The sequence below is a fragment of the Metarhizium acridum genome (assembly GCF_019434415.1).
Source record: "Metarhizium acridum strain ARSEF 324 chromosome Unknown scaffold_421, whole genome shotgun sequence".
NCBI lineage: Eukaryota > Fungi > Ascomycota > Sordariomycetes > Hypocreales > Clavicipitaceae > Metarhizium > Metarhizium acridum.
In genome coordinates this window covers 126,857-139,014 of record NW_027094035.1, presented here as the reverse complement: position 1 = coordinate 139,014, position 12,158 = coordinate 126,857, and the positions used below count along the sequence as shown (strand labels likewise).

At 26.8% G+C, this 12,158-nt stretch overlaps 1 protein-coding gene across 1 annotated transcript; it reads left to right on the top strand.

The window, feature by feature from the left end:
- Nucleotides 1–4,427: 4,427 nt before the first annotated feature.
- J3458_022537 (uncharacterized protein) lies at nt 4,428–5,129 on the top strand. Its single transcript, XM_066123061.1, has one exon. The coding sequence runs from the start codon at nt 4,476–4,478 to the stop codon at nt 4,830–4,832; it is 357 nt and encodes a 118-aa protein (XP_065973889.1). The 5' UTR covers nt 4,428–4,475; the 3' UTR covers nt 4,833–5,129.
- The last annotated feature ends 7,029 nt before the right edge of the window (nt 5,130–12,158 follow it).

Sequence of the window (12,158 nt, the reverse complement as noted above, 5' to 3'; positions counted from 1 at the left end):
CGAGCATTAGACATACTCGAACACAAAGACCCCAGGGGAATCACAGAATCAACATACCACAATGAGCAAAGGCTGGATAAGTGGTACAACGAACAGAAGTTCAACCCCAGATGCAACAAGAAATATGCGGTAAACTGCGACAACCCAAGATGCGAGAAGCATGGAGAAATGAAAGATCAAATTTACAACCGCCTATGTCAAATGTTTAACGATGGGTTTTGCTTTAAACACCCACAGAATGGAACTGGACCTACGGAATGGTACCAGGAAATGAAACGACAGATTGCAGAAGAATCTATTCCGGAAAACTCAAAAAACGAGGCACGCCATCTGTAAAAGGGCTACAGGCTGGCATGAAAAGAAAGACGCTAATGACCCTCAACGCAACCCAGAACGGACGAAGCGATAAGATGGTATTAGACGCCGAAGTCATGGGACATCGCGTTCGCATACTTGTGGACAGTGGCGCGATGGGCAACTATATCTCACCCAGAGTTGTGAATCGTTACCAACTACCGTGGAAACACAAAGAGGCACCATACGAGTTAACTGATATCGAAGGAAAACCTTTTGATTATAATGACGGGATCATTAACAGAGAGACTGATCATCTCAAAGTACAGATTCAAGATCATTCAGAAGTGATTCAACTCGATGTTATGGACGTATCGGAACACGACCTAGTGTTAGGGTACCCATGGTTATGGGAGAGTAACCCACTGATCAACTGGAGGACAGGCCAACTGAAGTGGAACGAGACTTCAGGCCAACAGAATCAGCAGATTTCGGAAGAAAGAACGAAATTTCGTCATAACTTAGCTCACGAACAGAGTTCTGAAGAAAAAGAACCTTCAAGCAAGTTATCCAAGGACCAACGACAACAAAAGAACAATACAGAAACAACGAATACAAAGAAACGAACGATTGGATCCACCGTAACGACCCCGACGGCGCTACAAACCGGAATACGAACAACAATAAATAATAAGAAGACAAGAGCCAAGATCCGAAAGGTTATTGCCGCCTTACGGAAAGACCTCGCAAACACAAATAAGAAGCTCGAAGGAGAAAAGAACAAAAACGATAAAAACGACAAAAGCTCAATAACGAAAGAAGAAAGACTCAAAAATATCCCTAAGGAATACCGGAAATACGAAAAGCTATTCGCAGAAGAATTGGAAACCGGATTACCAGAACACAGTCAATGGGACCATCAAATCGAATTGATAGATGGAAAGTCGACAACATTTCATAAGATTTACAACTTGAACGCAAAAGAACTCGAAACGCTACGAGAATACATCGACGAGATGTTAGCGAAAGGCTACATCAGAGCATCCACATCAGAAGCTGGATACCCAGTCATGTTTGTTCCAAAGAAAAACGGGAAATTGCGGTTAGTAGTGGACTATCGACGATTGAACGCGATTACCATGAAGGATCGAACACCGTTGCCGCTTATCTCCGAATTACGAGATCGACTGCACGGAATGAATTGGTTCACCGCTCTAGATCTAAAAGGAGCATACAATTTGATTCGAATAAAGAAAGGCCATGAATGGAAAACAGCCTTCAGAACGAAGTTTGGACTATTCGAATACTTGGTAATGCCATTTGGGCTTACCAACGCACCAGCAACATTCCAACGAATGATTAACAGCGTACTACGAGAATATTTGGACAACTTTGTGGTAGTATATCTGGATGATATACTCATCTTCTCGAAAACCCTAGAAGACCACAAGACGCACGTACACAAGGTACTGCAAGCGCTACAAGACGCAAAACTATTAGTTGAACCAGCAAAAAGCAAGTTCCATACACAGGAAGTAGACTTCCTAGGACACACAATACGACCAAACGAGATACGAATGGAAAAAACAAAAATCGAGGCAGTAAGAAACTGGCCAACACCGAAGAATGTCAAGGACATACAAAGCTTTAGAGGCTTTGCGAATTATTACAGAAGATTCATCAAAAGCTACGGCGAAATCGCAGCACCCTTGGATGAACTCACCAAGAAGGATAAGCAGTGGAATTGGAACGATGAGGCGCAATGTGCCTTTGACAAGATCAAAGAACTCATCACATCCGAACCTGTTTTGAAAACCTTTGACCCAGAAAGAGAAACGGAATTAGAAACCGATTCATCAGACTTTGCTCTAGGAGCACAAGTTGGACAAAGAGACGATGACGGAAAACTGCACCCTATTGCGTTCTACTCAAAGAAACTTCACGGAGCAGAACTAAACTACCCCATCTACGACAAGGAATTCCTAGCAATCATCAATGCTTTTAAGGAATTTAGGCACTACCTTATGGGAAGCAAACACAAAGTCAAGGTGTATACCGATCATAAAAATATCTCTCATTTTGCGACGACGCAACAGTTGAACGGACGACAAATCCGATGGGCCGAATATCTTTCAGAATTCGACTATGAAATCATCCATCGAAAAGGATCCGAAAACGGACGAGCAGACGCTCTAAGTCGAAGAAGCGACTACGATACAGGAGTACCTACAGCAACAGGACAACTCCTTGAGATCAATAAAAATGGCAATTTTCAGCAGAGACAACTGAATGCCATACTAAAGGTACAAGACGGAGACCCAGTATACAAGAAAATCCAACAATGGGCAAGGAGAAAGGTCAGGTTTGCAGACACGCCAGAAGAATGTCTCACAGAACCCGGAACTATCCCAAAGTACCATGGAAAGACCTGGATACCTCCAGAACTACAAGAAGAATGCATCAAAGAAATGCATGAACACCCAGTTTACGGACACCAAGGAATCCGCAAAACACTGGACAAGATACGACGACAATACGATTTCTCAGGAATCAAGAAAATGGTCGAAAAGGTTGTCAACGAATGCATACAATGCGGAAAGAGTAAGGCTTCTCGACATAAGCCATACGGAGAATTACAACCATTACCAGTACCAACACGACCATGGGAATCGATAGCTTTCGATCATATCACGAAGCTACCAATGTCAAGAGAACCAATGACCAATGTGGAATATGACAGCATATTCGTGGTCACGGACAGACTCACAAAGTACGGATACTTTCTACCGTACAGAGAAGCAAGCAATGCAGAAGAACTTGCATATGTGTTCTTACGAACAATAGCAAGCAATCATGGGCTGCCAGAGGAAATCATATCGGATAGAGGAAGTACATTTACCTCTAAGTTTTGGCAAGCACTTATGGCACAACTTGGGACAAACCACAAGTTAAGCACTGCATATCATCCACAGACAGATGGACAAACAGAAAGGTTGAACCAGACGCTTGAACAGTATCTGCGATGCTACATCAATTATCAGCAGGATGATTGGGTAAAATGGTTACCTACAGCGCAATTGGCTTACAATAGCTCGATATCGGAATCGACAAAGCAGACACCAGCCTACGCCAATTACGGATTTAATCCCGAAGTATTCCGAACACAGCGCGAAGGACCGCAAGCAGAACGAGCAATGTTGCAAGCAGATGAACTGAAAAAATTGCATGAAGAAATGCGACGCGAATTGGAATTCGTACGAAAAAGAATGGCACAATATCATAATCGGAAAAGATTGAAGGGACCAATCTTTGGGGGGGGAGACATGGTCTACCTACTCCGACGAAACATCAAAACAACGCGACCAAGCGACAAATTGGATTACAAGAAACTAGGACCATTCGCTATCAAAAAACGAATATCGACGAACAACTACGAACTTTCATTACCAAAGACTATGAGGAATCATCCTATAGTACACATTTCACTCCTTGAAGAAGCACCAAACAATGCACCAGCAGAAGAAGACATCGAAGTCATGGACGAAACAGAGTACGAAGTGGAACGGATCCTAGACATGAGAACAAAGAACAAAACGCGCCAATATCTCATTAAATGGAAGAATTACGGAAACGAGGAAAACACATGGGAGCCTATGACTAATTTGAAGAATTGCCAGGCACTGTTGAGACAGTACCACCAGCAGCTTGCGACTCAGCGCTAAGCAACGCGCCCCAGTCTACAACATCAAAGGCACCCCAGTTTTGAGCATCACGAACAGCCTCAGACTCTTGCTGTTGAACCTGCTCCAGCTCACGCTTTCGAGCCTCCTCCTCCTCCTTCTTCCGATCCGCATCCTCCATTTCCTCCAGAGAAGCGAAATCACGACGGGCCATCTCCAGACCCTTTTCACGCAAATGACGACGCATACGCCGAAGGCGCATCAGACGATTCAAGGCCTCATCTATCTCCAACTGAGCCTTACGACGCCTTTCGATTAAAAGCTCCTCCGTTAACTCCTCCTCCTTCTCAAGCCGACGAAGCTCCTCGGTGATACGGTTTACTAGGAATACGTCAGCCAAAGACACGTCACGACAGACAAACCCCGCACGTACAATTCGCCATGGGAGCGCGAGAACTGTCACAAGAACGACCCAGGGAATAACAAAGCGCACAACGACCGATGCTTCCCACAACCCAACAAGGACCCTTCTTTTCGAAGCAACGACTACAGGGCGACACTTCAAAACCCTGCTCACGAATGAAGGCGGCGGTGGCAGCGCGGTTAGTGGTAGAACGGGATTTCTTAGGTTTTTCCACACGGTTAGACATGATGAAAGAAGGACATTACGGGGAAGCAGAGAACTTACGACCAACGGAAGAAAGGGCGACAGGACTATTTATGAAACCAGGCTTGGGTCTTGAGGACAAGACCATGGGAGAGGGGACATCGTGTTACGACCCAGTCACAGGCTGCAGCGTAGGCCGCAGGATGGGCCGGTTGCATGAGCCACCCAGTGGCTCAGGGCACAGCGGGTGACGGATTAATGGTCGGGACGGGCCGCCAATGAGGAAGAGTTCACTGACTGTTCAGTGAACTCTAGACGAACCAGTAGCACGCATGTAACCATAGTTCACCAGGACTTCAGTGAACAATGGGTGAACACCGTAGTATATAGGGACCCCCAAATTCGCTTCATAGATAGACTCTAGCTCCTTAGCTTTCAACACACAGATCATTACATTGACTAAGCTTCGCTTACAACTCTTTGACTCTGATCACTTGGTTACGGTCTACGACCTATTACCAACGTAACACCCAACTGCTCAGATTGACTGCCCTAGTGGCTCTGCCAACATAAACTACGACCTAGTTTATCCCTTGGGAACCTAGCGTTACACGTCGAAGACTCCTATTGGACCTTCCGTGCAACAGTCGTTACATTTACCTTTTTTATTTAAAGTATTACCTTTTATTTTATAAAGTATTATAAGGGTTATTAAATAAATTAATAAGCCTTATATAAGTTTAAGTAAGTTTAATAAGATTTTATTTAGAATTAATTTAAAGTAAATTTAACACTAATTTATACTAAATATATTTATTTAAGTACCCTAAAGCTATTATAAGCTATTCTAATACTTTTACACGTAATTTAAGTAAAAAAACTCTTTATATAAAAAGAAAAACTCTTTTACTTTTATTTTAAGTTATCTTTACTTTATTATAACCTATAATTATATAAAGCGTATTTTAAATTATATAAGTTAAAGGTATTTATTAAATTAGCTATTTTAATAATAGTTTATTAAAGCGTATATAATAAAGGTTTAAGTTAAGTTTAAGTTAGCTTTAATATATTAATTAAGTAATTATTTAATATTTAAATATTTAAGGCTATTACTTAATTTTTTTTAAGTATTATATTATATTATATTATTTTAAGCCTAATATAATACTATATCTTAAATACTTTTAGTATAATTAATATATTATAATAAACTTTACTTTATTTTTACTTTTAAGGCTATTTAATTAAGTTTAATTAACTATTATTAATTATTTAAGGCCTATTATAACCTTTATAAAAGCTTTAAATTAAGCTATTAATTTTCCTTTCTTTTTTTCTTTTTTAAACTCTTAATTTTTATACGTATAATCTCTTTTTATAACCTTTAATATTAAACTAATCTTATAATAGCTTTTAGCTTTTTTTATAAGCTTATTAAAGTTATATTTATATTAGCTTATTTTTTAAGTGTTTTTTAAGTAAATTTAATTAATACACGTTATTTTTTAAGCTTTTTCTTATCTTTTATAACTCTTATAATCTTTTTTTAATTTAAGGTAAGTTTTTACTTAATATTAATTTAATATTAAGCGTTTCTCTCTTTTATCTCGTTTATTATTTTTAATTATATATTAATTTATTTTACCTTATATATTTACTTAACTTTAACTTAATCTTAATATCTTTTTATTAATATTTTATAAAAGCCTATTATTTTTAAAATAATTATACTTAATATTACTCTTAAAATACGTTTTAATTAATTAATTAACTTTAATTTAATAATAATATTAACTTAATTATAAAAGAATAGCTCTTTTAAGAGTAAAATACTTATACTTATTTAAGAGAAAAAAGCTATTAAGTAAAAGATTATTATAAGTACTTTTATTTTACTTTAACTTAATATTATATTAATATTTATATAAGTTAATACTTAACGTTAAATTTTATATTTATTTTATATAACTTAAGTTATTATTAATATAAAGAAAAGTTAAGCTTATTTTTATTATATTATCTTTAATAAAATTATTCTTATACCTTAACTTTAACTTAACTTTATTAACTTTTATAAAATTTAATATTATTACTTATTTTAATTATTAAATTTATAATTATTTTTACTTAAAGGTAAGTTAAGTTTAATTTAACTTTAACTTATAATCTTATTCTTTTTATATATTAATTAATACTTTATAGGTTTTAATTAATATTAAAACTTATTTAATTTTACCTTAACTTTAAAATAAGCTTATTAAACTTATTAATACTTTTAAGCCTTAAGTATATATCTTTATTATACTTTTAACTTTAACTTTAATTTAATTTTAATTTTTAGCTTAATTAAAGGCTAATATAGCTATTCTTTAAAAACTACGTAATAAGCTTAAGGGTAAGGCTATTACTAGAGTATTAAAAGTAGTATAGTTTTATAGTTTTTAATAAATTTTAGTGTAATATAATATAGTATAATTTTATTATATTATATTATATTTTAAAAATTAATGTAATATATAATATTAATTAATTTATAAGCTATTATTAGCTAATATAATTAATAAGCTAAAATAAAGCTAAATTTACTTACTAATATTAGTATTAATAAGTAAAGATTAACTAGCTTAAATAAGCTAAAATAGAGATTAAAGATATAATAAAAATATAAAAATAAGAGAAATTATAAGAGAAATTTAAGGGATTATATTAGGTAAGTAAGTATTATTTTATATTATAATTATAATTCAAATTTTCTTAATTTAATAAAGGAAAAAAATTCTATTATTTATATATAAATATTTTATAAAAAAAGAGATTTAACTTATTACTTTATAACTTAAATATAAAAATATTACATATTAATTTATATAAAATATAAATTTAAATAACTCTTTATATAATTAACTTTAAATATTACTTTTTAAACTTTTATAAAGCTAAAATTTCACTCTTTTATATAAAATAAAAAATAATAATAAAAAAAACCCTTTTAATATTAAATTAAGTATTAAAATTATAAATATTTTTCTTCTCTTTTTCTTCTTTTATATTCTTACTAATATTTATATAATTAAACTTAAAAATATTCTTATTTTTATTAGAATTAATTTAAACTTTATTTTAATCTTTTTCTTTCTCTTCTTTTTCTTTTTCTTTTAAATTTCTATTAGAATATAAAAATAAATTATAATATCTCTTATTTTTTACCCTTTTATTCTTATTTTTAACTTAATTTTTTAATAATAAAATAATTCAAATATTTTTATATAATAAAGTAGTTCTTTACTTAATAATAATATTAATTCCCTAGTTAAAATTCCCTTTTATAGCTCTTAAAGTAGTTAAAATAGCTAAATATTTTTAAGCTATTATAGAAAGAATTAGGAAAGATTTAATGGAATTAACCTATTAAATAAATATATCTTATTATTAAAAGTTAGCTTATAATTATAAATATATAAATAATATTATAAAGATAAAAAATACTATATTTTCTTTAAAATTAAGCTTTAAATAACTAAAATCTTATTTTTTTTAGTTTTTTTAATAGCTTTAATTTTTTACTTTAAAAATAAGTTATTAAATAATCTAGGCTTTTTTTAAAGCCTAATATTATTATAAGAAGTTAAATTAATTAATTATTATAAATTAACTTTAATTTAAGTATTATTTATATTTTTAATTGATTTTTTAAAATGAAAAGAAATTTCTTTTAATTTTATATAAGAAATTACTTTATTTTTAGAGTCTTTTATATATTTATAATAGGTTTTATTATATAATTAATTATTAAGAAATTTAAAATATATATTATATATAATAAATTATAACTTACTCTTTATATTTAACTTTTAAGTCTTTTAATAGTTAATTAATAGTATTAAAATTAATACTTAATTATTTTTTAATTAATTATAAATTAAGTTTAAGGTTTAATATAATAGTAAATAAATAAAGCTTTTAAAAATTATAATTATTATTAATATTCTTAGGAAAATAATAATTTAATTTATATAAGCCTTTTTTAAAGCTAAAATAAAGACCTTAACTAATAGATTATAAGTATTTAATTATAAAATAATTAATAATTTAAAATAAAATTATAAAACTATAAAACTTATATTTTTAAGCTAACTTTTTTAATCTTTTAATATATTTTAAAGTAAAGTATAAATTCTTATTAAAAACAAATATATTAAACTTATAATATTATAAGATTAGCTTTATAATTATATTATAAGCTAATTAAAAATCTTTAAAATACTTATTAAAGTATTTAAATTAGCTTATTCTTATATAATTAAGCTAATATCTTTAAAAGCTATTAAATTTATTTTGTTTTATAATATTTTAATAGGTTCTATTAATAAAATAATTATATAAAGTATTTTATAAGTTAAATTTTATTTTATTACGTTTATTAATATAAGTAAAGTTAGTTATTAATACTTATTATAACTTATTAATATTAATAATAATATTTATAAGCTTTAAAAGCTTTAAATAATATTTATAAGCTTTGAAAGCTTTAAATAATATTTATAATATAGAATTAATAACTTACTTAATAGTATTTTTATAAGATTATTATTTTTAATAATAAATTCTTTATCTTTAACTTCTTTTAAAGCTTTTAATTATTATAAATAAAGTTATTAGTTATTTTTAATAAGAATAGCTATTCTTTTAACTTTTTTAATAATTTTTATTTTATAATTAGCTTAAATTATATAAAATAACTTAAAATAAGTAATATAAGTTATAATAAATACCTAAAATTAAATTCTTAAATTTATTCTTTTTTTAATAAATAAATTATTAAATTCTTTAATAAAATAATATAAAAATTTATTTTTTATATAATCTTTAATATTTTTAGTATTTATTATTTTATTAATAAATATAAATATTATATCTTTAGCAGAGCATTAACAAGAAAACTACATATTCATTTTTTCAAAAAGCTTAAATAATTAATAATAAATCTAATAAAATACTTAGATTATTATAATAAATACATAAAATAGCTAAGATTATAACCAATTAGCTTATTTGAAAAGGTAGGTCCTTCTAGCTTATTATAAGCTTAAAAACTAGATTATGTAATTTTTAAAAACACACTACACTACACTATACTATAAAAACTATAAAATGTAGTTTTTAAAGTTTTAAGCTTATAATAGTATATAAGGACCCACTTTTTTTAATATTAGCTTATAATGTAAAATTTATACTAGTTATCCGTAAAACTTATAATCTTATAAGTATTTTATTAGATTTAATATAGTGTTTTATATTTGAAACTATAAAAACTATAAAACTATAAAACTATACTACAGTTAATGCTCTAATCTTTAGCTATTATATTTAAAATATAAGCTATATATTAAATATTTAAAGGCTTTTTATACCTTTTAAAATATAAGTTTAAAAAAGAGATAAAAAGATATTATTATTAAAACTATTATCTTTAATAAAACTATAATTAAAAAGTTATAAATTAATATTATTTTATATATAATTATAAACTATAATCTTATAATTTTTTTGGGGTTTATATTATATTTAATTAATAATTTATTAACAATTAAATTAATTAAATAGCTAGTAATAACTAGTAGGTAAATATTTAAATTCTTAATATATATTAGCTTTTAAATTATAATAATAATAATAATAATAATAATAATAATAATAATAATAATAATAATAATAGAAGAATGAATAAGCAGAATAATAATAATCAGAAGAATAATGATAAATAAGAAGAGACGAATAATAATAATAATAATAATTAAGAATATAATGACCTAATAATAATAATAATAATAATACTAATGAAGTAATGAATAATAAATATAATAATAATAAGTAATAAATAAGTAATAATAATAATAATAATAATAATAATAATAATAATAATAATAATAATAATAATAATAATAATAATAATAATAATAATAATAATATAAATATAAGAATACTTACTAATTAAATAATATTTTAAGTTAAATTAAGGGTTTAATTAATTAATTATAACCCTTAAATATAATTTAAAATTAATAGAAGTTTAAATATTAAGTTAAATAAATATAAAACCTATTTTATTAACTTAATTTTAAATTTTATTTATTATATTCTTTTTTATATTAGAATATAATATTTTTATATAAGATATAAGGCCTTTATAATAAAAAAAGCTAATATTATAATTAAAATAACTTAATATTAGTATAATATATTATATTTAAGTTATATATTAATATAATAATATAAACTTACTTATAATAATAACTTAAAAGCTTTTTAAAGCTTTTATTAATTATAATAATAAAAGATAAGTTATTTTAAAGCATAAATTTAAGAGTTAATATAAGAGTAATATCCTTAAAAAATCTATTATTATTACTAATAATAATATTATTTTTAGGTCTTTTATTACTTTTTAAAAAGCTAAAAAAGCTAGATTTAATTAAAAAGTTAAAAGTGAAAGGTAATTTTATAATAATAAAGACTATTTATAAGTATATTAATAAATTATAAATTTATAATATTATAAATATATAAATTAATAATATAATAAAATATACAATAATAAAAGAAGTAACTTATTAGTTATTTTATCGTTTTCTTTAGCTTTTAATATTATAATAATAGAATGTTTTTTTTTATAATATACTAAACTATTAAAGAATTAAAAATAGCTAATTAAGTAAGTAAAAGTAAAGTTATAGCTTAATTAATTATAAAAAAAGTTAATTTCTTATAGTTTTTTTAAATTAATTATTAAAACCTTATAAGAAAAAAGGTTATATTAAACAATATATAATTTTATGTAAAATTAATAGCTTTTATTATTTATATAATCTTTTTTAATTAAAGTTTATTAAGAAAAGCTTAAATTATTTATAATAATAAAAGGTATAATTCTAAGAGAATTTTAATCTATGATAAAGGTAAATTTTAAATAATAAAAAGTTTTTATAAGATAGCTTAAATTTAAAGCTATTTAATAATAAAAAAGGTTTAAATAAAAGTTAAGTATTTATAAAGTTATAAGAGTAAGAAAATTAATATAAAAAGAAAGGTTTTAAACTTTAAAGTAAAAGAATATAATTAATATATAAAATAAATTTATAATATTAACAGTTTAAAAACCTTAAAATTTAAGTATTTTTTTAATACTTAACTTACCTCTTAAATATATATATTTATATAGAAAATAATAAAATAGTTTTATAAGAAATTATAACTGTAAGATTATAAGAGGGACTAGAAGTTAGGTAGCTAAAGTAGGGGTAGCTATATTATAATAACTAAAGCTTATTCTATTTTCTAGTTATATAAGATATAAGAGATATAGTCTTAAAGCCCCCGTTTTACGTAACGTTATTAATCGCGTTATACGTAAGCGGGGTTCCTTAATTACCTTATAACTATTTCCCCTTACTTTAGCTAAGCGTTAAATAGCTTTAATAGTTGCTTATTAGCTATATAATAGTATATTATTAATTAATATATAAATAATTTAAACGTTAGTTAGGGTTAATTGTATTACTACGTAATTAGCTATA

Coding starts and splice junctions, on each gene's coding strand:
- J3458_022537 (XM_066123061.1), top strand. CDS start 4,476: ATGCTTCCCACAACCCAACAAGGACCCTTCTTTTCGAAGCAACGACTA.